The following is a 27,336-nucleotide window of genomic DNA, read 5'->3' on the forward strand; positions in this document are numbered from 1 at the left end:
TTTTACAAAAGCAAGCTATGGGTGCTTTGTTTCAAATCCTAATTCTACAGTAAACTTAAAAAAAAAAAAAGTTATTAATCTAGGGTAAGTGCAAAAAGAATTAACTGTTAGCAACCCAGATTAGTAGTTTGCATGAGGAGTTTGTATTATTCAATAGAAAGAAATAAAAAGAAAAACAAAACAAAACAAAAAAACACTGTGGCTTCAATAGATGAAATACTAGATAGGTCTCATGTCTTTACTTTGTTGGCAGATGCTTAAAGTAAGGTGTTAAAACATTGTCCTTTGTCTCTCCTTGCTTAAATAGTAATGGGAAGTTCTTACTTAACATATCTGTCACTGACATGTTTTGGGTCTCTGAAGGGTTCCTTATTCTTCTGGTCCATAACAGGGGATTCCCTTTTTTAAAATACCTTGTTGTCCAATGTGCTCAGCCCTGAGGCACCGGCACCCAGGGGATGTCTGGGACAGGCAGATTCTCCACCTTAGCCCTTGGCAGGCACACTGAGGCCCATTAGCGGGCCTCAATAAACTCAGTTCTGGGAGTTTTTCAATAACTCCAAGAATAAATAAATAAATAAATAAAAAGAATCACTCCATAGTTTTACCTGGCACTAAAGTGAGACCGACTAGAGGGCATAGCCTCAAGTTGTGCCAGGGGAAGTTTGGGTTGGAAAATTAGAAAACATTTATTCACAGAAATAGCAGTCAGGCATTGGGTTGCCCAGGGAAGTGGTGGCGTCACTGACCCTGGGGGTGTCCAGGAAAAGGTTGGACGTGGTGCTTAGGGATATGGTTTAGTGGGTGACATTGGTGGCAGGGTGATGGTAGGGCCGGATGGTCTTGCAGGTCTTTTCCAGCCTTACTGTTTCTAGGATGTGAGCGTATTCTAATTGTGTCTTGACCCTCAGCTGAGTGCTGTCTGCAGAACCAGTTGATTACAGGTGGCTTTGATGGAGATAATGAAGCAGGTTCAGGCTTACAGCTGTGATGTGATGGCTTAGAGCCTTGGGGATATTCATGGGGAAAGGTTGCTATGAATTTGTCAAATGTAGGTGGTTTTGATGGTGTGTCAGTTTGGAGAAGGCTGTGACATGGTGATACTGTTCATCTTCGGGTTGACGTATGGCTGTCTAACTAACAAGTGTTCTCAGAAGCATGAGGCTGTACGGTGTTCTAGAAGGCTAGGTGAGTTGGTGCCCAATCTTTAGTATTAAGATATGTTATCTTAAAATAGAAGCTTTGGAGTCTAACTGTGTATGTCTTAAATTTCATGTGCTTTTTTTTTTCTTATTTCTGTTTTATTATAACAATAATAATAATTAATAATAAAAGTGCAATAGTATTGGTTGGTACCTTATCTCTAAACCAGGATTTCATGTACTATTGTATTTGAGCTTTTTTTTTTTTTCCAATCAATTTTATTAAAGGAATTAGAAGAGTTTTAAGATACTCCAGGAGTTCTGCAAACTGCAAAATCCACATCATTTCTCCTGCTTCTTTTTGCAAAGTTTGTCTTTCTTCTTCTTTGTACCCAGTAGAGCTTAATCAATCAGTAATGACATTAAGAGTTATTTCTTCAAACCTCTTTATAGGTGAGCAACTCTCAATTTAGCAGTCTGTTATGCACAAGGGACATTTTTTCCTTTTAATTTTTACATTTAAAACATAAAAATACTTGATCTAAGTAGACATATTATATGTTGCAGGCAGGTCTTGGTCTGGTACTGTCTGTCCTGAGACAGATGGATTAGTAACACAAAGAGCAAGTAACACCAACCTCAGTACCCTGCACATGTTTTTATGTGTATTCACTGGGCGTTGTGTGTTTGTTTTTTTGTGTGTGTTTTTTTTTGTTTGGTTGTGGTTTTTTTTTTTACACGTTAGAGCACTAGTCCCTTGTTTCTTTTTATGCTTGTATACCTGACTAGTTCAATGTAGGCCCCAAACTAATGAGTTCTGAATGATAGATATGCTAAAATGACTTGCTGTTCAGGGATAAGAATAAGCATATCTGTGCAGTTGAGTTTATTGCTTTAATTAATCTAATGAATTTACTGGACTTGACTGTGAAGTTTATCTAACTTAAACGTATGAACTAAGCAATAGAAAGGTCCTGAGTGCTACTTGTATGTAGCCAAGTGCTGAAAGTGTCCAAAGAAAAAATGGGAAGTTAACTTGCTTGTAGGGAAGAGCTGTTTGTTTTTTGCTTAGCTGTTCTTGCTAACGTAAAAGCTTGGCTCACTGAATAATCCATGAGAAGCTAAATGTCTGCCAGCTGAGGTCACAAAAATTCTGCTGTCAGCAGTCTGCCTTAAAGGGTAGATAGAGCAGATGTAAATCAGGCAAGAGGTCATCATCAAACTTCATCATAGGTATTTGTTTGGTCCCCACTACCAAGGAATTCAGCAGTCTTCTGACCCAGCTGGTATAGAAGCATTAATTTTCATTTTGCAGATGGGAAATGGAGGCCCACCAATACTAATTACATAGATGAGTGCAGTTAGCAACACAACTTCTGCTGAAATCTATTGGAGTTGAACATCTAAGTACAAGTTTAGTAGCCTAATGCTTTCATAGGTCTGGGCTTAACTTCAGTCACCTAGGAGGACTGGAGAAGCCATGCATGATCCCCTGAATATCAGCCCAAATCTCCTTTTCAGTATAGTGTTCAGAGATTATATGGTGTTATATGCAGAACAGAGATGTGGTAAAGCTCCAAAGTTACTCTTGTTACCTGTTTTAGGCAACAGCAGTATCTCTTGCAGACCATCAAGGCTGGGGCAGTAAAAGTAGGACTTCTTGGTTCCTAGGAGTATGGAGTAAGAGATGGAGGAAGGACTTTTCTATGTTGTCATTCTTGCATTTAAAAAAAATGGGATTGGGGAAAATGATCTTAGTAACTAAGGATAAAAGATTAGGTGTGGTCACAGGAAAGATCAGAGAGAGTGGAAGTGTTGAAGAAAAGGGGGATGAACTGCATGCTGACAGCTTGTGCCACTGAGGAAGTTAAATGAAAAAGCTAGTTTTCAGTGGGCAGGTTGGCTGGCTGGCATTTTAAATAAAAGATGTAGCTAATGTCGCTAGTATGAAATTCATGAAAACTATCTTCTTTGAACTTTTATCTTTACTTGCAGAAGCATGACGGTCACTTCACAGTCATCCAGCTGGTTGGCATGCTGCGGGGAATTGCATCAGGCATGAAGTACCTCTCGGACATGGGCTATGTACACCGTGATCTGGCAGCCCGTAATATCTTGGTCAACAGTAACCTTATGTGTAAAGTCTCCGATTTTGGTCTCTCACGAGTGTTAGAGGATGATCCTGAAGCTGCTTATACAACAAGTGTAAGTTTGCTTTATCTAATTTGAACAGCTTATTGCATTGTAACTCTTCTATTCCAGTTTCAAATTCATCTATATAAGAGTTTGAATTGGCTGGCTTTGTTCCATTATCAGTGCATGTGGTTTAATAGCCCTGCCAATTCATTGAAGGGAAGAAGGGAAGTTTTAATATTTTTGTTTCCTCTTCCCCTTTGTGAGGGGGCTTATAATCTTCAGCATTTTTTTTAAGCAAATGTGCAGATGTAACACAGAGACTTCTCTGTTCTTGCTTTTTATTTTTATTTTTCTACGTCCTTTCCTCTTCTGCTTCCCTAAGTTGACTTACAAAGATATGCTTTTAAAAAGGGGGGTTGGGAAGGAGGACATCTCACAGATTCCACTGACGGAAGCATGGTATCAAGATTTGCATTCATAAATTAAAACTTAATTTTATTTTATTTAAGTTTACCTTCTGTAAAAATATTTCAGACCTTTCTCTCAGGCTTTAAGTCTCATCTCATTAATACTTAAAAATTCATCATGCAATGCAAGTAAATGGTTTTTATAGTGGAGAATGGGGGCTTCTATTCTATTTTCACTGAAGAAAAAAATGTTAAACCGGAGTAGCTTGTTCAAATTTAACTTAAAAAGTAAACTGCATCTGCAGTATGGAGCAAGTAGAAGAAGGAGCATGTTGATGCCAATAGAACTCCAACTTCAGATGCAGTATTTTTTTTCATCATAGCAAAATATTTATTTGCATTCCTGTTATGACTATTACCACAGCATTAAGAATTGTAGTGAAATACAGACAGTTTTCAAGTAATGTTAGTCTTACATGAAACTAAAGTTACTTCAGAGCCAGAGAGGTTTTTCATTCAAATTGTCCGAAATGCACAGAACGTATGTGTTCCTGTGATAGGGCACAGCGACAGAATGCCAATAGAGATAGTAAAATAGCATTAAGTAATTTCGCCAAAAGTACTTTCACTTTAAAAAGTGATTTATGGCTGAAAGGATGAACACATCTAAATTAAAAATATTGTAGTCAGTGCTGTTTGATCTGTTGAATTATGTATAGCTATTGTAATGGGACTGCACACTCTTCATTTAAGGCGAAAATAAGTGTTCTGGTCAATTCACTGTAAACTTCAGCCACTTCTTAGAACAAGGTCTGTGCAGTACTGCAAGCTGATTAAGGCAAAACAAGTCACTTCACAAGGTTCTAGCTGTTAGTACTCAAACTTCAAGGAAGAAGGAAAAAAATTAGTTTCTTCCTTCATAGGGGAGGTTTTCCCTCATTTATTTCTTAAAGCTTCTTTTGTTTAGCACTGCTTACTAGTGTGATGATTGGAGGAAAACTAAATGGAGATATTTAAGAGAAGTGTGGATGTGGTGCTGAGGGACATGTTTTAGTGGTGGAACTGGTAGTGCTAGGTTGATGGTTGGACATGATGATCTTAAGTGTCTTTTCCAACCTAATTGATTTTAGCTACTGCAGCTTACTGAGTTGTTGCCTGTTGGCTGAGCCATCCTAATTGTCCATGTGAGCATGCTTGGGGGGCAGCTGGTGGCCCCAGTGACAGGCAAGTTCAGTTGCATTACTCAGTGTTGACCTGTCCCAGTGCCTTCCACCAGCTGAGCTCATCACAATGGTGTGATGAGCTCAGCTGGTGGAAGGCACTGGGACTTGCCAAGCAACTATTCTCTGTAATTATCTAATGGATGCCCATACCAGTGAGGAAATTTTTCAGAGTAGTTAGTGCTTGCCTTTTTCATCACATCTAGAGCTACATTTAATCAGGAAATGCTATTTAAAAAAAAAAAAAAAGTATTTCTGTGTTGAAGGACTTCCTTAAACAGAACAGAACACCCTTAAAGCAGCCTTTCATAGTAAATGAATAGAACCCCACAGTGGATATCATACTCTCTCACTGCTTTAGCTGACCACCTGTTACATCATACACCCTTCTCCTGTTAAAAGTTAAAAGGCAAAAACAATTCCCTTACAGAACATTACTGATCAGGAAAGAACTTTAAGAACTTTTTTTTGTGTGTGTGTGTGTGTGTGTGACTTACATGGTGACTGGAAACCTTTTTCTCTGAAATACATAGAAATTTGTTGAGATGTGAAGCCTTGTAAAACTTCAAAATCCTCAACATAGCTGCATAGTTTCTGAAAGAATCATGAGCCTGTTATTGTACTGAACAGAATTAATGAATGTTCTGTGATGTGAGGCAGGAAACTATTCACCAGCACAACCTACTGCTACCTTAGGCTGGTGCAGTTTTTTTCTTTTCCTCCATGGTATTCATTGGTAGTATTCTTCCAAGATTTCTTCCTAAAGGAAAACATAGTATGCAGGGCAGCAGTTCTGGCTAGAACTTTGACAACGGACTATTCCAAGAATATCCATCAACTTTACTGAGTGAACTCATGAACACTTTCCCAACAGCAAGCCACATGTATTACTAGAGGTTTATGTATCATGCGTATAGTTTGGTTAGTTCCATACTGTGCTTTTGCCACATGAAGGTTAAATCCTCAGTGCTTTTAATGGAGATTTTGTGCCATTAGAATTCATGTATCCAAGATTTTTTCATGTATCAGAGATTTTTCTTGATAGCAGCAAAGTACCTCTAGTTACAAGAAATCCATAGAGTTGATCTGCATATTGAGTAGTAATATTTTTAGGCTCACATCTCCCATTATACCACTGTCTGTCACTACTCAGAAGAGACTGTTTTTTTTTTTTTCTTCTTGTCCTAGTCTGGTGCCAAAAATAGAACATTATGATTGGATATTTTATTTGGAAATAAGATCTACAGCAGTACTCAAGTCAATCAGAATTGTTAAAAGTATGTCATCCCATCTTTGATACAGTGGTCGGAAGTATGTGAACCTATTCCTAGATGAAAACAAGGTAAACTGGAGTAAAAGAGAAATCAAACTTTATAAGGGTGTCACACTCTGTGACTGAACAGCTTGCATTCTAACAAAAATAATCTAAATGACCATCATATCTTATGGATTTACCACACCTCAGCAGGCACAGCCTTGAGTTAGAGACTATCAATATATTTTGCTTTGTCTTCCTGCTGTCATCTGATGTACATTTTCTTCCTCTTTACTTACTGGTTTAGAATAGATCTTACATTGTTTCTATTGGCACATCTTCCCACATGCAGGGTAAAAATCACAAATCAGTCTAGAAAAAGCAATAACCCTGAAAGGAAAAGGCTGGAAAGGAAACCATTTAGAAAAATGAAGCATTCTGTGCTCATGCTGAAGCACTAGTTAGGAAACAATATTCAACTAAGAGTGATAGGAAAAACTGACGAATGCCCCAAAGTAACACAATTTAAGGACGGTATGTTTCCCAATAATTTCAAACTGTGGCACTACTAGAAGAGCTGTTGAATGTTTTAATCAGTACATGAAAAGACTTAAATTTCAGGAAACAGCTTTCTGACTTCTGCAAAGGCTTTCCTTTTTTCTTCTCCAAACTATTGAGACAAAGAATGTAAGTATCTTTTTGATAAGAGGGTTTGGCAGAAAATAAGCAGGCCTCTGTTTCCTATCACAGATAGGGGAAAAAAAAAATAAAGCAAGGTATTATTCTTGAATAGGAAGAGGGAATTAAGAGTTAGTAATACCCAACTGCCAGTCTTTGTTTCAGGTTGATCAGGAAAAGATAAGGACACTTCTGAAATAACTGAATAATACGGTGTGTTTTTTTCCCCATAGAGACAAAATTTTCATTTTTAGTATTGGTTTCCAAGGCAACAGTAGCTCATGAAAAGACATTTCTAGTATATAAACAAGCATTCCTGTCAATACAGAGGACATCCAGGCTCTTGCATCCCTGCTTTTAGGTGGTCTATGTTATATGATGTGGATTCATTTACTTTTAAAATATATTCAGGGTTCACCTGTATTTAGAAAAGAGCCATGAGTCTCCAGGAAACCTTACATATAGCAAAATCTGTACGTATGTATGAACAGACCAAGATCTGTGCCACTAGTGAAAAAAGGGCTAAACTGGTATTTGTGTTAATGGTGACACTTTGATATTCTTCATTAAATCTGTGTGTTTTTTTTAGTTAGATAAAAACCTCCTACAAACTGAATTGTGTGATACATAGATAAATATATTCAGTTTTTTATCATCAGTATTTATGAATTTAATCTTAATATGTAAAACGTTATTTCCATAATACTCATTAGGGAATTAAATTATTGCATATATTTTAGTGAATCACTTTGTGAACTTCATGGATCTGATTCTCACCCAGCAAGTTGAATAAAATGCCCCATTCAGAAAGATTTGGTGTTTATTAGATTCATTAGAGTAGCAAAGCAGATTGACAGGCAGTCGTGTATACCAGTCCTGGCAAGTAGTGAAACTTCTGGTAGCTCAGGATGTGGACTTTAATTTTTTTCTTTTTTACTTTACTATCACAGAATCGTCTAGGTTGGAAGAGACCTCCAAGATCACTGAGTCCAACCTCTGACCTAACACTAACGAGTCCTCCACTAAACCATATCATTAAGCTCTACATCTAAATGTCTTTTAAAGACCTCCAGGGATGGTGACTCAACCACTTCCCTGGGCAGCCCATTCCAATGCCTAACAACCCTTTCAGTAAAGAAGTTCTTCCTAATATCCAACCTAAACCTCCTCAGTGCGATCTTAGCCCATTTCCCCTTGTCCTGTCACCAGGCACATGGTAGAATAGACCAACCCCCACCTCACTGCAGCCTCCTTTAAGGTACCTGTAGAGTGCGATAAGGTCGCCCCTGAGCCTCCCCTTTTCCAGGCTAAACAGTCCCAGCTCCCTCAGCCGCTCCTCGTAAGACTTGTTCTCCAGACCCCTCACCAGCCTTGTTGCCCCTCTCTAGACTCGCTTGAGCACCTCGATGTCCTTCTTGTAGTGAGGGGCCCAAAACTGAACGCAGTACTTAAGGTGTGGCCTCACTAGAGCTGAGTACAGGGGGACAATCACTTCCCTAGCCGTGCTGGCCACACTGTTTCTTATGCAAGCCAGGATGCTGCTGGCCTTCTTGGCCACCTGAGCACCCTGCTGGCTCATATTCAGCCAACTATCAACCAATACTACCAGGTCCTTCCCTGACAGGCAGCTTTCTAACCACACATCTCCCAGTCTGTAGCTCTGCTTGGGGTTGTTGCGCCCCAGGTGCAGGACCAGCACTTGGCCTTGTTGAACTTCATACAGTTGGCCTCAGCCCATCGGTCCAGCCTATCCAGATCCTCCTGCAGAGCCTTCCTACCCTCGAGTAGATCAACACACACCTAACTTGGTGTCGTCTGCAAACTTACTGATGGTGCACTCGATCCCCTCATCCAGATCATCGATAAAGATAAGAACTAGCCCCAGTACTGATCCCTGGGGGACTCCACTAATGACCGGCCTCCAACTGGATTTGACTCCATTCACCACGACTGCAGCACACTTGGGTGGATCCCATCCAGCCCCATCAACTTGCGTACATCTAAGTGCTACAGCAGGTCACCAACCATTTCCTCATGGATTGTGAGGGCCACATCCTGCTCCCCATCCCCTTCCACCAACTCAGGGTACTGGGTATCTAGAGAGAACTGGTCTTGCAACTAAAGACTGAGGCAAAGAAGGCGTTAAGCACCTCAGCCTTTTCCTCATCTCTTATCACAAAGTTTCCCCCCACATCCACTAAAGGATGGAGATTCTCCTTAGTCCTCCTTTTTGTGTCAATGTATTTATAAAAACATTTTTGTTGCCTTCAACAGCAGTAGCGAGATTGAGCTCCAGATGAGCTTTGGCCTTTCTAATTTTGTCCCTACACATCCTTACAACATCCTTATAATCCTTCTGAGTTGCCTGCCCTCTTTTCTAAAGATCATAAACCATCTTTTTTTTTCCCTAAGCTCCAGCCACAACTCTCCGTTCAGCCAGGCTGGTCTTCTTCCATGTCGGCTCATCTTTGGGCACGTGGGGACAGACCGCTCCTGAGCCATTAAGATTTCCTTCTTGAGAAGTGACCAACCTTCCTGGACTCCTCTGCCCTTCAGAACCACCTCCCAAGTGACTCTGCCAACCAGTGCCCTGAACAGCTCAAAGTCTGTCCTCTGGAAGTCTAAGACAGCAGTTTTACTGGTCCCCCTCCTGACTTCGCCAAGAATAGAAAACTCTACCATTTTGTGGTCACTCTGCCCAAGACAGTTCCCGACCACCACATCTCCCACTAGTCCTTCTCTGTTTGTGAACAGAAGGTCTATCAGGGCACCTCCCCTGGTAGGCTCACTAACCAGCTGCGTCAGGAAACCATCTTCCACACTCTTTAGAAACCTGCTAGACTGCTTTGTCTGAGCTGTATTGCATGTCCAGGATGTGTCTGGGAAGTTGAAGTCCCCCATGAGGACAAGAGCTGACGATTTTGCAAATTTTGGCAGCTACCTGTAGAATTCCTCATCCTGGTTTGGCGGTCTGTAACAGACCCCCACCGGGATGCCTGCGTTGTTGGCCTTCCCGATGATCCTAACCCCCAGGGACTCAACCTTATCATTCCCAGTCTCAGCTTTGAGTTCCACAACATCAAAACACTCTAATATAGAGAGCCACACCACCACCCCTTCTGTGCTGCCTGTCCCTTCTGAAGAGCCTATAGCCAGTCATTGCAGCACTCCAGTCATGGGAGCGGTCCCACCATGTTTCAATGATGGCAACCAAGTCATAGCTAGCCTGCTGCACGATAGCTTCCAGCTCCTATTGTTTGTTGCCCATGCTGCACGCATTAGTGTAGATGCACTTCAGCTGGGCCATTGCCTGCTCCCCCAGCCCTGACATTGTTCCCCCTGGCACACCTCTAAGGAGCCTTATTCCCTCCCTGTCCCCGTCCCCCTTCCTACCTAGTTTAAAGCCCTCTCAATGAGCCATGCCAGCTCCTGCACTAGTGCCTGTTTTCCACTTTAAGGCAGGTGGGACCCATCTGTAGTTAGCAAGCCGGGTGCCGAGTAAAGCTCCCTATGGTCAGAAAACCCAAACTTTCTGCATTGGCACCAGCCTCTGAGCCACCTGTTTATCAGGTGGGCTTTCCAAGTCCTCTCTGTACCCCTTCCTGCCACTGTAGGGCTGGAGGAAAGCATGACCTGGACTCCCGCTCCATCTACTAATCGTCCCAGTCCCCTAAAGTCCTGTTTAATAGCCCTCAGGCTTCTCTCTTCAATATCATCTCTGCCAGCCTGGATTATCAAAAGAGGATAGTAGTCAGAGGGGCGAACCAGGTTAGGAAACTTTCTGGCAATGTCCCTCACCCTGGCCCCAGGGAGGCAGCAGACTTCCCTATGGGTAGGGTCAGGTCAACTAATAGGGCCTTCTGTTCCCCTGAGAACGGAGTTGCCTACAACAATCACCTTTCTTAGTGGAGGCAGTCCTGAGGCATGGAGTCGACTTTCTTGCCATAGGCATCTTCCTGGGTAGGCTGTTCACCTCATCCTCACCCACCGATCTCTCAAGCTCCAGGGCCTCAAACCTGTTGTGTATGGGCACCTGGGGAGGCAGGGCTGGTAGGGAGGGGGGTTGCCTGTGATGTCGAGCAGCAAGTCAATACACTTCGATTATTCTGTTACTGGTACACAAGTTAGGTGTATGGGGTGAGGGATAGTTTAGATTTTTGAAAAGTAAAATGATACAAACAATTTTCTAGCTAGTTTGGGATGTCAAGCAACTATTTCTGAACAGTCTCAGTGTTCTGAGTCAAGTCTATGACAAGCATGTTTCCTAGACATTTACTTTAAGAATTAATTTAATTGAAGACAATAGAGTAAATTGATTATTGACAACAGTTCAGGAAGAATAAGGAAAAGGGACTGTGTACCAGAAAGGCCTGCATTAATCTCCTTTCTTAAACTAACTGGTGACATCAGGTTGAGCACAATGGTTGTCAGTTGGTTATTTCTGTGTACAACATGAAAACAGCACACTTTGTCATCACCAAATGAGAGAAACATCCTGATAAGCAGGATGCGTCATGGCTGCGTTTGGTTTTCAGTCTCTGAAACCAGGCATGTGGTGTGGAGTCCCATTGAGCTCTTCCCTTATCTGGAGTTAGAATTTCTGCTTTTAATCTTACTAAAGACTGGCTTAAAAAAGAGTAGGCGAATGCCACTTATAACAGGGTAATGTCCTGTGAGAAGAAGAATATTTGTTCCCCCGAGCTTTGCAACTGTCTTGCTGGGCTGGAGCCCTGTATGGGTACCTTGCCTAAATATTCTGTTGCCTAAATATTCTGTTAAGGTTAATGTCTAGCTGAAATAGCCACACCTGGGTCTGTTTATGAAGCCTACATTTCTCCAGCTTTCCGTAGTTCCATAAGCTCTCTGCAGTAGCCTTGCCTTCTTCAACATACCTGTTCTCCATTGCATCTAAAAGAATTGGTTCTACTTTCACAAGTCTTCTGAGTCTCCCTACCATCTTGTAGGGCCATCCTACATCCTGACACCTCCAAGCAGAAAATCAGTCTTTTCTAATTTTAGTAGGATGAGTAGGACTGGCCCTTCTTTTTGTGATACCCACCTCAGGCACACCATCCTCTTCCATTCAATGTGAAAATCCCTTTCTTGCCTCTGCCTTTTCTACCACATCAGTTCTATAGCCAAGCATTAGATGCAGGGTGCTTGCTGAGTGCACACAAACAACATTTTGTAAGATGGCAAATTAGCTGGAAGTGAGAAAAAAGGAAAATAAAAGTTGTTTTCATTACTCTGCACTATTTGCATTTCAGTTAAGAGGTAAACAATTAGCTCTTGTGGCCCTGGAGAAAAATAGCCTGACTTCTACTTTGTGGGACAAATGCTGAAGCTTGCAGAACCCTTTAAAGGTTGTACCCTTCCAGGGATGCTCTGTGAGATGGTATTAGCCAAATCAGAGATATAGAATTCAATGGGATCCTGAATGAGTTGTCTTTTGATGAGGCAAGGGGATACATACCAACTGCCTTATTGGGTTTATTGGTCTCCCATGCAGGAATCCATCTGCTGGCAGCTGCTATGCATCTCCTGACACCACGCAACCTGGTTCATAGCTGGGTGCCAGCCTGCTGCATGCAGTGGATTGCCTTTAACTTTTAAAAGCAGTAGGAAGGGCTCTAGGTTGACTCTGGTACTAACACGTAAACTTACTCAGCATGAGCTGAGGTCAAGAAGCAAGTTAATAAGAGCTATGCTAATGTGTGAAGCCTGCTCCAGGGAATGGGAGATGGGTAACTAGTTTTCAGGTATGTCATGGGATTTGTGAGGTGGTGGTCAGATAAATCACCTTCCCATGAGTTGCCAGACTAAAGTGGAACCATTCCCCACTCAGAAGATAGGTGGGGATGGAGGCCTGCATGTGTGTACTTCAAGATGCTGTCATCTGTTCTGTTGGGCTGGATCAAAGATTGAACAGGGTCAGGTTATGCTCAAGGACAAATAGGCAAAGAGCAAAGGAGTAGCCTAAAGAATGAGTGTCCCAGGAGGGAAAAAAAAAAAAAAGAAAAAAAAAAAAAAGACTTACTGTCCTCTGACCTGTCACAGTGTTAGATGTGAGTACTCTTGATGAGTAGTTCTGTGTTTCAAAGCTGCCAAGTCCCAGACTTACCGTTTCAGTGCAGGTGGTAGTGCTTGTTTTGTTGACTTCTGATTTACAGAAGCCCCTGAAGATGAGGTCATGAGTCTTTCAAAAGGTAAGTATTTTAATGCATCCACTCTACTAGGTTCTCTGTTCAGCTTTTTTTCCAGCTGTGATCCCAAGTTCATTTAGGAGGTTTTCTGGTTTATTTATCCATTCTGGAAGCCAACAGAATATAACACAGATCACAACAAAAGCAGACCCTTAGAAGGAAGGTCTAAGGACAAGAATGAAATAAATATAAAAATACGTTCTCTTTCCAAGTGTTTTGTCTAATTTGCTATTTCTGTGAGTATTCTCTTCTGCACTGCAACAGTTGTCACTTGGTTCTCAAATGTTGGAGGGCAGTGAGGTACAAGCACAAGAAAAATGTGTTTAGATGTGAAGAGAGTCAAAAGAAGCATTATTCAGAGAGATTTCTAAATTTTGTGGTTAAATGTAACTGTAAAACTTTATATAACAGTTCCTGATATTGTATATGAAAGCATCCCTGCTCTTCTTCCTCCAACACCCCACCCTGATCCCCTGATCTAGGAACTCCAGATATGCATTTAGCAGAGAAACACAGTTGGAAGATTTTTTTTTTTTTTAATGTGCTTAAAATCCTTCTGTTCATGAACTCAACTTAATGTCGTAACTCCTTGATAGTAAAAATGGGGTTATTTTGTGTTTCACTCTTAATGTGATTTTTTTCTAAGAGCATCATCCCATCATTCATAATAACATGATTTGACTTCCAATGAAAAGAAAGAAAGAAATTGCACTATAATCAATCTAGAAATATCTGCAAATTAGGAACTTGCAAGCTCTGCCTATTAGCTTGTATTTAAATTTCTTATTTCTCTGACTCCTACCAATTTCATGTTAACAAATTCGAGTATGAATGTCTACATGTATGTGCCTTGCTGTTTCTCAAAATGGGTCGTCTGTAAGTGTCCATTTAAAAAATGGAAGCATGAATTTACGAGTGGCTTGTATGGTAGGATTGAAAATGAACTTCTGATAGACCTAAAGTGTCCATGCCATTAGAGTTACATCTAGGAAAGAAATGATTGTTTATATTTAATACTAATAGTGATTGCATTTAATTTTATTTACTTATTTATTTATTTAACAATACTCTCTGGCATCAGTAAAGCATATTCTGGTGCAGTGACTGTTAACCTTCCTCATGGCATGGATTCCTGAAATGTATCTAATGGAGGTGCAGGCTTGGTTAGAAATCTCCCATTTCCAAGTTTTTGTGTAACACATTAATATCTTTCACAGCTCTCTTAAAAGTATTCCATAGGCTTTCGGGGGTTGATATACCTGGACTTGAAACCCCCCTGCACTTGGAATATCTTCTGTTCAATCACTGAATGTGTTCAATAAAAAACATCATAACTGCTATAGCAAGGAAAGGCATAGGGAATTAGGATTATGAGAGGTATCCCAGAAGTCAGGAAAGGTCTGTAGGGTTCTGACTGTGTATCTTACGCAGTTTCACACTGATGGGCAGTTAAACTCTACCACAACACACTCTCACATCCCCTCTTCAAAGGAAGGGGGAGAGAAAATTTGGTAGGGGAAATAAAAAAAAAAAGGCTCATGGTGAAGGTAAGGACATTTTAATTAAAGAAGATGGAAAAACAAGCAAAGGCCATGTGAAAGCAAACAGAAAATGATTATTCTGTACTGCCCATCAGTAAGTGATGTTTGGCCACGTCTTGGGAAGCAGAGCCCCTATATGTTTAGTACCTGTTCAGGAAGACAGATGCTTTCATAACGAGAGCCCTTCTCCTTTCACAGCTTTTAGTACTGAGTGTGATGTCATATGGTTTGGAATGTCCCTTTAACTATGCTTTCACAACCAGCATTGCTCATTGCCTCAGCTCTGGCCAGCAGTGGGACACTTTTGGAGCTGGCTCTTATCTGATGTGGGGCAGCTGCTGGGCTCTGCTCACAGAGGCCACCCCTGCAGTTTTCCCACTACCAAAACCTTGCAAAGTAAGCCCCATCCAGAACCCCACTGGAAACAGCCACCATTCCAGAGAATTAACAAGAAAATTTACTTGGCTACTCCAGCATTATCAAGGGAATCAACATCAGTGAGCCTTACATCTAGCCTAAAATTTTGGCTCAGATGATCACTGAAAAGATGCTATGTTGAATAGTGAATAGTTTAGGTCAGAAATGTACGCTCTTGCTTTTCAAAAAGTACAAATATAGAAGTACAGTCAAGTAAGTTAAATGATGGAAAATTCCAAAGTATTTTAAAGACAGGAAATTTGTTTTATCACATGATGCATAGTTAAACTATGGAGTTGATGGCCCAAATGGCTTTCTATGGCAAAGATGACAGGAAGAAAACAAGTATGAAAGCACAAAGTAGCAGAGTGTGCGTTATTTTCAAGCTTTCACTCCTTTCTCTGAAGCGTCTGATACTGGCCACTGTCATAGGCTGGGGGATTAGAGCACCTTGTGTTTGACTCACTATGGCAGTTCTTGTTTCAAACAGTGAGAATAACTCTAATCAATAAAACAACCCGTTCATGGAACTGGAGGGTATTTTGGAGACGTCCTTGAATCAGGACTGCATTTTTCTGAAAGGTATGCCCTAACCTGTACAGGAGGGACTATGAAGGATTCACACAGTGAAATTCTGTGCCATGTGCTGCGTAAATGCAAAATAAATCTTCTTGGCCTCAAGATTTTTTTAGTAAATCACTGCTTTTAAGTAATTTAATCCTACCAAATATGTTTGTTACTGAAAGTGAAAACTGAAATGTGGCTGTGGGAATCTCAGCCCAAAAAGAAGCCATTATGTGGTCAAGTAACAATCTGACAAAGACTTTAGGAATAACTTTAGGAAATTATGTACAGCAGTAAAAACAGGCAATCCAGGACAAGCATATAAATCTGCAGTTTTATGTAGCCCTACTGAATGTTAGTACAGAATACTGAATACAACTTAAACCACTGTTACGGGGAAACATTGTAGAGATCAAAAAGGGTAAGAGAAGGTAAGCAGGCAGGGAGTATCAATATTTTAGCAGTGCAAGTAATGACAGAAATTAGCCAAGGTAAATTTGTTGATAAAATGTTTAGTGCAAAAACTTCTGTTTTGTTTGTTTGTTTGTTAAAAAAAAAAAAAAAAAAAAAAAAGGACACTGGAGTGGATCTTAATGATTGGTTTAAATACCAGCTAATAAATACCAGCTAATATAACAGAAGGTCATGGATTGGAGCTTATCAAAAAGTAGCCTATAGAAATGCATCTAAAATTTTCCTATGGTTTGGCTATAATCAAAAGCAAGCAATAGTAAAAGCAATAGGCAAATAACAGGTTAAAAAAAAAATCCAAGCTAATGTAGGTGAGATTAAATTAGGTTCTTCAGCTACATTTTGCATTTTAGGATGCTGATTTGGGAATGGGTTTTGATTGAATTACTTTAGGTTTTGTTACCTGACTTCAGAGTGCTTATTTGATCTTTCCAAATAAATTTTATCTCTAGTTTATCTTCAAAAGCAAGAAAGGCCTTTTTTTTTCATTGTTACACTTGACTACAATATTAGGTTCCTGATTTTGCTTTGTAATTGTCACACATTGTTAGGGAAATGCTAGCTGGCTTTATTTTTTAATTCAGATAGCATTAAAGCATTGAAAGAAACGTATCATCAAAGGCTAGGCCAGGTGGTGTTTTTTGTTTGTTTTTTGTTTGTTTGTTTGTTTGTTGTTCATTTTGGTTTTTTTGGAGACCATAGTTTTTATTTCATTCTCTTAAGTTCAATACAGAGTTCTAGAGGACACTTAATAAGACCCCCTGCATGTCCTGTATATGTTTTTCCAAAAATAAATTACCTTCTAGATTATAGAATAACTGTATAATAGGCAAATCATCTCTTCTTTGGGAAGTGCAGATTTCATTACCAGAAGATACTGACTTGCTTAATAGGTTTCGAGTGTACATGTCTCTCAGAATATGTGACCAGCCAAAGCCATGGAGAAGCTCTGCCATATGCTACCTGTGCAAAAGGAAGAGACTCTTATAACAGATTCATTACGCTGTAAATCTTCCTTCTGCATCACTGCTTACAGCACAGCTCAGCCACTCCTGGTAGGGAATGCAAATGAAAAGAGAATAGGATAATATTCCTGTTTAGAAAGGAAACATGGATAAGCTGTGGAGCTTCTAGAGTTGCCGTTCTTCCAAAGGTGGCAATTTGTGACCATACAGTGATCTTTGGGTCTTCAATAGGCTGTATATTTTACCATATTTTTATTTTATTTTGCCCAGTTTATCTCTAAATATGTGTCATTAAACATCTGGGGAAAAAAAAAAAAAAAAAAAAAAAAAAAAAAGTTTTTTTTTTTCCAGACACCTTTTACTTTGACATGTTTAAATGTAACAAATATTCCTTTTTTTTTTTTTTTTCCCTCAGAAATATAATTGTCATTGCCTCCTAATGACATGACTAGCACCCTGGCTGGGGAAGGCAGAGACAGGCTCAGTTTCCCAAAAGCACTTAAATAATACCTTTCATTGCTGAGGAAAAAGCAAACAAACAAAAAAACAAACTATTTTACTTCTGCTCTACTTGGGGAAAAAAAATAATAATAATCTTATATCTGGTTATGTAACCAATCAAAAAAGGTTCACTTTTTCCAGTGTTATATCACAATCATAAATGTTAAGACTGTCTTCTGTATAAGGTGCAAATCTTACTGGCTTTAAACCCATGCCAATAGGCAATACTACCTCTCCTTGCAAATCTTAAATATCTGTGCAAGGATGGAAGTTGGGAAGGAAAGCCCATGCATTTGAAAATAGTACCTAAAGTAATAGCTAAATGAAGGCTGCGAATCTCAAAAAACTACACATAATCCTCTCAGAAAGAACAGACCAAGGCTCTTAAGCTATTGACCTCTCAGTTGAACCTGTGAACCATGGCAAACTGTTCATTTGCACTACTGTCCTTGTTTCTAGCTGGTCTTCTGGCAAACAAGTTCCATAAAGTAGTATAATATATAATATACTACATGCGCTGTAGTATATATAATATAATATAGTATATAAGTGTATATATATAAGTATATATATTATAATATGTATTTATATATATATTAATATATATAATATATAATAATTATTATATATGTATACGTATATATATAAGTATATATATGATATATACTACCTGTGCTATGAGCAGTCATAGTATTCTCCTGTTCATTTCCTGTACTGCTGACAGATTTTTTAATAAGTAACAGTTACCAGACTATAAATCTAACTTCAGACACAGCTGTTCTAGCATGCATATGAAGCTTGATTGCATGTTTTAATAATTATTTAATTTTAATTAATCAGAATTGCCACTTTCAAACTGTAATTGAAGAAGCTATTGTAAGTATGTTCTGCAGGTTTATACATTTTCAGCAGTACCTTCATTTGCATAGAACTATATCATCAACACGATTAAAACCGTACACATGCTAACATAAAACTGAAGTTCTTGCTTGGTTGCCAGTTAGGTGAATGAATATAAACCTGAACACTTAGTCTGTTGCTACTAGTGGCTTCACTTAGTATTTGAATGATCAGAATATTGACCAAGACACAGTGCATCATAAAATACCTTTACTGTGTTAAATGTGTTATATTGGAAAGTATCTGAAAGCAGCACGCATGGTTCCTGATACCCTGTTAAATGAGTTTGAATTCAGTTCTTTAAGGTCAGAGCTGTTGCCTTCAGTAGTGTGTCAGCTGACTAACTACACTGAGGTAGTAGCATTCTGATACTTGGAACAAGCAGGATAACCTCCCAAAAGCTTTGAAAAAGAATTTAGCTTAGTCATGTGGCTTTTTCTCATTCAAAATTATTGGTACCTTTTAAGGACAGGTTAAGAAGCTTAACTTGTTTACTGTGTGCTGTAGACATCAGAAAAGTTAAGCAATTTATGGAAAAAGAATATCATTCATCTCCAGTGAGACAAATGGCTCAAATCCACCTCTGTTATTTAGCTGTTTTTAGGTCAAAGGAAGCAAGATCCAGTTACTTTTGTTTTCATTTGTTGCAACATTCCCCACATGAATTTATGATCCACATTAAACACTGCTGTGATAAGTACTTTTTCTCCATAGAGCCATCTAAAACTTTTGGGTTGGAAAATTTGAAATGGGTTGAAAATTTGACATAGTTGGCTTCACTGGCTTTTTGTAAAGCTTCATAATTAAATCTTGATATCTAGAACACTAGATATCTAGATATCTAGATATCAAGATATCTAGATATCTTGATATCTAGAACACTAGGATGTAGTTCTTTTGCATTATGTACTTGAGTATAATCAAATGAATAAATGAATTCCTTTCTCTAGTCCCATATAGCACTAATTGGGGCATAGGGGGGACCCAGTTACTGTTAGATACTTAAAAGCATTTTTTCAGGCACAGTTGCATATTTCAGAGCTCACAGAGAATACATTTTCAGAGGGGCCTCACACTGTGACTTCAGATGCTATAAGAGATCTTCTACGTTTTTGTCTCAATCCCTTATTTTCCTCTGCTTATGTTGTTTTGCACTGAGCCTACTGTGTCAACTGGAGAGCAAAGAATTACGATACTCTAAGAGACCAAAAATACTAGGTAGCACTGCAGGCTTTTTTTTTTTTTTTTTTTTTAATTAATTAGCAATTCCTGTGAATTCCAAAAGATGAATGCATCCCAAAAGATGAATGCATCTGTCTTTCCTGTTTTTAGGTCTAGCTCTTGAGATACTATCATTTGCATGTGACTGGCTGTTCCTGAGTATCCTTGTGACTTTTGATTATCAATTTCTAACAAATTAAAAAGAGGCAATAAAATTTCAGAGATACTGATTATGTTCTTAACTTTGTGAGTAATTAAATGTTAATGTAGAAAATAGAGAGGCTCTGAATTTTGCAAGGACTTAACCCTAATTGATTTTTAGCATGGAATTCTGACATCCAATCTTGAAGAAACCGATCTGGGAAAAGCAGAATTTTTTTCTTCCTTTGCTTACAAAAGGTCTTTGGGCAAAGGAGAGGAAGCTGCTTGTCTTGTTTAGTTTTATTTTTTTGTTGTTTTGTTTAGTGTTTTTTTGGTGGTGGTGGTGGTGGTAGTTTTGGGTGCCGTTTTTTGTTTTTTGTTGTTGTTTTTTGTTTTTTTTTTTAATGAGAACTAGTATTAGTAATGTCACCAAAGAGAGCCAGTCAAGAAATGAAGGAGAGGAAGATGCAATGGTCTTGCAGGAATACAAAGGAGGAAAGAAAGCCTCATAATTCTGAAAGCAAAGGAGAGTTAATATTACTTACGTTTTGATTTTCTTAAGCAAATGTTAATTTATGATAGTCATCCTCAAAGAGAGGAGGTAGCAAAGGCTTTTCTGAGAAACGTATCAGTGTCATGGAGATGCTGAAGTTCAATCTATACAAGTGTGTGAAAGTGGATGAGGAGCATGGTTTCAGATGCAGAACAATCTGAGGAAAATCACGAGTGTAGTAGCTTTCTGAGATGTGGTCTTCTGGAGTATGAGTTACCTTCTCTGTGGCCATATTCACCAAAGAGGATCAATCAGATGCTCTTTTTATTATGAAAACCTCATTTCTCATATGAGTTATTAACAGATGCTTGCAAAAGGGAGCAAAATGTATAAATCTGTTGATGAAACCTGGAGCTAACTGAACTTGGACTATGGGTTTAGCATTTACTTTGTAAAATTACAAGGTCTTATACTGACACTTGATAGGGGTTGTAGGCTTTTCACTTTCAAGGACCTGCCTTTTTAAAATCTTAAGTTTAATTTCACAAAGATGGAATCAAGCTATTATCTGGCTGAATACCACAGCTGTTCGCTTCTCTGGGTAATATTGCACAGTTCAGAAGGTTTCAGATACATTAATGATGAAAGAGCTCTCAGACAAACAGGAAATATCTTTTCACATTGTTTAACTACTGCTCTTAAAATAAAAGTATTTTGCAAGGCATAGATCCAGCTAAATATGGAACAGTGAAGATTTGTTATGTTTTTGATTTCTGTGTTGTGATATGCAGTACTTGCATTTCGCCTTCGAGTAAAATCTGTGATTCTGCTGTCGTGGGTGTTGGTACCATTACTAAAATTTTGTGCAGTCCTGTATAGTTTCCTGTAAACGATGTTGAACTTGATGTAAATGGGATTCTGCAATGACAGAAGGAAGTTTCTGAGGCAAGATATATGCATATATTAAACTTAATCTATTTTGTTTTTATTTCTGTAATAGAAATGTTAACTTAGGAACAAGGAAGACCTAGTTATTCAACTAAATTAATCCCCAGTGAAATCAAGTAGAGGAATTTCTGCTGACCCTGTAGAAATTGCAGTCTGCCCTAAATCAGAAGAATAACTAGAGAAAGAAATTACTCATTGTTGCCTATTTGCTTATGAATTGGTTTGCTTTCACATAGGAAAGCCAAATTATTTTCAGTTACACAAAAGCCCTTGGGAACTTTATTCTCTTTCCTGCACTTTCAGAAATTTTAAATGGCAAACTTATTCTTTTAGTCTTGCTCTTTGTTAGGTTTTCAAGACATCAGCTCCTTGCCTACCTGTGAATTCTCCCTTTCATTAGATATGTGGGGGTTGTTTCATAGTTGATTGTTGCTGTGTTGTCCTTTGAGCAAAAATGTTGCAGCACAGTAGTTGTCTGTTATTAAAAAAAAAAAAAAAAAAAAAAAAAAAAAAAAAAAAAAGAAGGCATTAGACCTAGATTTGTATAACTCTGCTAAATCTAGGTCAAATAGCATAGTCTTTGCTCAGTACTTATTCAGGCAAAACTCCCATTGGCTTCAACAGGAGTTTTGCCTGAAGAAGCACTGTGAGATTTTGCCTTTAGTATCTAAAATATTTGATCTGTTCATTGCACTTTGGAAGCGTTCTAGAAACACATCACATATGTTGTCCTTGACTGCCCCGCTGTGGCTGTATCATCTTTGATTTAAAAGGTGGCAGAATCTTCTGTCTTCCCACATTAAGCGTATCTTCATTGTGGCAGTTTGGGGGGGGGGCAGTGTTCTGAATATTTGTTATTTAAAGTAATTCCAAAATCTATGTTAATTCTGTATATTGCTGCATAAAAAGTATTTTTTTAATGCTTTAGATTCCTTGCTCCCCTTCCTTCTACTCTAGAACTCTAGCTTTTTTGTTTTCTTTTTTTACTTTTCTTCTCTTTTGGGGGGCAAGGGGATGGGAAAGAACCTTTTCTCTTAAATTTTCTAGCTTTCTTTCTGCTACAGAATGTTTCATGGATTCATATTACTGACTATTCCTCATGAGGCTTTAAGTTCATGGGTCAAATACAGAAATGAATGATCTCTTATGAAGTAAGAGATAAGGTAAATTGTCTCTAGTAAACTCAGAAATTCATATTTGAGTTTCTTCACTTAGAATTTTCTAAGTTCAGTTAAAATAACTTTTCATTTGAAATAAGTCTTTAGATGGTGAGGTCAAACGTGTTCAAGAAAAGTGCAATATTTGGAAATAAATAAGGGCATAGGAAGATATGAAGCCACATGGAAGAACTGATTTTCTTCTTAATAATATCAGGGTTGGACCAGGTGATCCTGAATGGTCCCTTCCAACCCAAAGCTTTGTATGATTTTATGAATATGGCCACACTTACTGCCTTGATTTTGCATTATATTTCTAAATGAGCTGAGCTGAAGTGCACTTTGAGATCAGACTTGTAATTCTCTTCCATAACACCACACCACTAACTGTGCTTATATTTTTATTGTAATTTCTCACTGCCTCTATCTTCACTCTCAATGCATTTCCTATCATTTCTCCCTCTGTTTTCATTGTATCTTGTTTTATATCAGACCCTCTGACTGAAGCTGTTGCTTTTTTCCATCAGGCACTCTGCTTTTCATTTAAATTCCCTCTTGAAGATCCACATCTAAGGCTTTAATGCAAACCCTTTTGAATAAAGGTGCAGTCACCCTACTCCTTATTTTTAAAAAATCTTTAGGGAAAATCTCAATAAACGTGTTGCTCATCTCTTTAAACCTTTCTTGCCCAAGCTGAATAGCTCCCAGATCTTCAGTGCTTCTGCAGAAATAAATAGTTGTAGTCATGGATAAGCTGTTATTCAATGTGAGCAATTAGCGTGAGCATCTAGGCTGTTTCTCCTGCTGTAGTACTCACTGCCAATACAGAGGTATATTTGGTGAGCAGTCAGATGTAGCCTGAGGAAAACATACTACATCCATTTCTCTGAAATGAGGAAGCTAGTAACAATATTGTGACAATTAAGAAATATTTACCTCTCTCTTTGCTTTAAATTTATTTGTAATCACACATGCACTGAAGAATGTTTTTTTATGCCCAAATCCTGCAATTCAGCCACCACACCTAACTTTTTATTTCATCCTCTTTAGCAATGTCATGGTTATTTTTTTATATTATTTTATTTTTTTAACACAGAAAGGCTTTTCGTTGTAGATATACTCCCAAATTTACAGAAGCAGTGCTGTCAATTAAACCCTTGGGCAGATGTTCTCCATTTGTGTTCATTTTTTTCCCACAGAAGTGTGGCGATCAGCAGCCTGCTCCTGGTTTAGTTGTGTATCAGTGAATAAACATTGCCCAATCGTTGTTACTACATTTGTATTTTATGCTTAATGCACTTACCTAAGGCACATTTCTCTGAATTGGTCGTTTAATTTTTCAACAAATTTTAAAGATATCATTAACTTCATAAAACCTGAAGAGACTCTCTTCAGCCTTTTCTCTAACAATCTGAAATAATTCATTTAAGCTGCTAAATAATAAATGCAAATATATCTTTAAGTAAATGTTCTTGGTATGAAGTTTAATTTGGTCCTTGTTCCCTTGGTCCTATTTTTGTATAACTTTCCTTTTCCTATTTTTTGTATAACTTTCTCAAGCTTAGCTCTGTGGCTCTTTTTTTTTTTCTTTTAAGTTCAGTAGTTCATTTCAGAAATTCAAATAATTCAAGTGTGTTTTAAAAAGTAAACGTGTCTTGTGCTGGGGCTGAACTTTATATCTTGAGTAAAACTTACTTCAGTCAGTTAAATACATACGCTGGTCTATATTTTACGAAGTTACTTAGTTTTTTATAAATATTTGCAGTTGTAAAATGCAAAGTAAGTCAACAGGCAATCCTTCAAAGCATCTAGGTTTGTCAAGGAAGCCTATTAGACCATTTCTTATTAGCATCATGTAACTACCTATTTAATTCCTTTAATTTTTGCGTGCCTGAATGTGCAGCCTTAAGTTTTGTTTTACAGAATTTATCAGTGTGCTATGTAATGTAAAAATTAATGTTTCAGCAAACTTTTGGAGAACAATGGAAGGAGAAATACCACAGTTTCCCCTTGGATTTAGGGTTAGATAGGTGCTGAATTTTCTTCTTAAACGGGGACGTTATTCCATGTGATAACGTGAAAACCTTTTGACTTTCACTTGTAGCTTGCCACTACAATGTAAGCTGGCAGCGTTTCTGCTCATGCTTCTGTAGTACTGTTCCACCAGCAAGGCATGCCATATAGACCATGCTTCTCAAGAGCTAGTCTCTGCACCATGTTACTTCAGATTGTAGACAAGCTGGTGCTCAGCATTGCCAGCTGAAACAGGAAGGCACACTTACAACAAATAATCCATGTACTCTGTATTCAGCAGTACCATCTTCCTTATAAACCTGGTCCAGGAAATGAAAATCTTCCTTGGATCCCTTTAGTCTCTTGATCGTATTGCCTTTGTTCATAGCACAGCAACCTTGCAATAAGGGGAGGTATGGGAGGAGAGAGAAAATAGACAGATACACCTAACAGCTGTGACTAGCAAAAGGAATATATTTCATTGTACAGTATTGCTTCTGAAATTTGCTTAGTTCATAGAATAAAAGGGAAAAAAACCTTACACTACAATGCACTGTAAATTATTCAAAGAAAGTAATGCATGCTGTGTGCCCAGACTTTCTTTTCAAAGTATTTTCTAAATGGGAGCTGCGAAGGTTCATGAAACTGTCATGCTCATAAATTATTTAGCAGGTCTGCTTCACTCTTCTTGAAAGAAAAAGACTGGGATCCATAGTTTTAGTGAGTTGCTGAGTTTTAAATGTTTGCTTCTTTCTAATCACGCACAGAACACTTAGCCTCCATCAGAAATAAAACCATAAGTAACATCTGCTTCTCAATTAGGAAAGGATAATGGCTTTTGTATATATTCTTGGTATTACTGTCATCCACAGGATAGTAGTACTGCATAGTTATGTGACAGAATAATCTACAGTTCAAATTCAGATGTAGAGAATATCCTATTTCCATGGTTAAATATTTTAATGTCACTAGATTCAGTACTTGAAGTCATAAACTTCCCTCCTCTCAGGGCTCTACCTTGAAGTTCTTACTGGTAACTGGGAATAAAGCTTGTGATGGTACCCTGACTTAGCCAGAGCTTTAGGCAAACGTAGCTCTTGCTTGCAGGCTAGACTTTGTCACTCAATGGCTCCATGAATCTTATCTCTAGGAAGTTCTTCCTTCTGTCTCTCAGCTTTGGCTGCATGCTCCTCAGTACGTGTCTCAGCATGAGCTTCGGGCTGCCTCTTGCCTGCTGTGCCTTACCTTCTCTCAGCACATCTATCCCTGGGCAGAGTCAGTAGCACTACAAGCAAAGCAGCCTCTATCAGAAGTAAAACTATACATAACATAGCCCCTCTCCCAGGGCTTTCACCCTGCTTTGCCACAAGAAACAATTGTAAACAAAAATAATTAAAAAACAAAGTAAATCTTTGTAGATCTTCTAAAAAGATCTATTAATGCTGATAGAATCACAGAATGGTTTAGGTTGGGAGGGACCTTAAAGCCCATCCAGTTCCAACCATGGCCATGGGCAGGGACACCTCCCACCAGACCGGGTTGCCCAAAGCCCCATCCAGCCTGGCCTTGAGCACCTCCAGGGATGTGTTCTAGCAGCCAGTACTCCTTCTCCAAGGGTTAAAAAAAATACTCAGAGCACAACAATGAAGCTCCATATCTTCGCTCAGCCATGCTTTTTCTCAGGTTATGCCTGAAGGCAGAGCCAAGCTTATTAAATGGATATTTCAAGTTCAGCCATAGGAATTCAGTTATAGGAACCTACATGTTTTAATGTACCCTTTATTACATTTACTTGAGATAGAAGAATTGCATAAGAAATTACTTGGTGACTTCCTTGAAAACATTTTTTCTTGTCTGTGTAGAAAGTTTCATCACAAGGGAAGTGTCAGAGAAGACAATAGAGCCTGCTGGACTTTCAGAGCCTGCTATTCTATCTGTCTGCCCTTACCTGGCCTATATTTTTTTTTCTACATCCTACATATCCAGTCACATTAGAAATCGTGTTTTAGCGCTGCAGGTGTTATGTTTTAGTGAAAGGTACTTTTCATCCATTAGTAAGACATACAAATCAGAATATTTGTCCCATAGACAGCTTCCTTCCAAGTGCGTGCTGTGTCCCAAGGAGATACTTTTATTACTGACAGTTTCCCTTGCAAGACCGCAATGATGGTTGCTTGGGATAATTTTTGTCCCTTTGTATGTGATATTTCTCCCATTCCTCCAGGGCATTGGTAGCAAGCTCTACATGTGTTTTGACAGCACATTTAGACAAGGTTCCTTTTGCTGGCTCCTCTGCAAGTCTCTTTCCCTTACAAAACGCCTGGTCAAGTACTAGAACTCCTGTTTACAGCTTATTTTTTAAAGGTCCCTGTAACTGTCAGTGCAGCTTTGCCTTTTTTCCAGGCATTGTGAAATCAAGCTGTTGCATGGTTTATTCCAGTGATCTCAGAGTTTCAGGCTATATCTTCTCTGTGACAAGGCATCTGTTTCTAGTCCTGCATATACCACAGTGGAGCTGAAATTGTGTATTATGAGATGTTCAGATAAAAGCAAAAAAATAAAAATAAATCTTGCTGCCACGTTTTTTCATGTTAAATTTTCACATGAATAATCTTTAGTGCTCTCAAGTTTTAAACATAGAAACATAATGATTTGAAATTAAAGTTTGAAATTAGTTACAGGGGCAACAACAGCAGCCTCCATAACACAGATGCAATATAATACAGATGTTCTTCAATGTTACCTTGATTCTTTGCACCTAGATCTCTGTCTGTGGTACACTGCATTTTTTGCATAAACTAATAGTAAAAGGTACTTGTGTTAGCCACCTGTACATCAGCTGATGATGCCATTTGGTAATCTGTGTGGTAAAAAAAAATAAATGTATAAAACTAGTAAGAAAAGATTGATGTGACGTAGTCTTCAGTAGGTCTGTAACTCAAGCCTTAGAAGTTCTGCTCAGA

General features: G+C 38.7%; 1 protein-coding gene across 4 annotated transcripts in view; it reads left to right on the forward strand.

The window, feature by feature from the left end:
* EPHA6 (EPH receptor A6) overlaps positions 1-27,336 on the forward strand; it is a 511,169-nt gene that overhangs the window by 440,054 nt on the left and 43,779 nt on the right. For all 4 annotated transcript variants that reach the window (XM_035315198.1, XM_035315200.1, XM_035315199.1 and 1 more), the window contains one exon: positions 3,138-3,347. In XM_035315198.1, the coding sequence (XP_035171089.1) occupies positions 3,138-3,347 (210 nt within the window). The remainder of the gene's footprint in view (positions 1-3,137; positions 3,348-27,336) is intronic.

Source organism: Oxyura jamaicensis, chromosome 1 (assembly GCF_011077185.1).
Source record: "Oxyura jamaicensis isolate SHBP4307 breed ruddy duck chromosome 1, BPBGC_Ojam_1.0, whole genome shotgun sequence".
NCBI lineage: Eukaryota > Metazoa > Chordata > Aves > Anseriformes > Anatidae > Oxyura > Oxyura jamaicensis.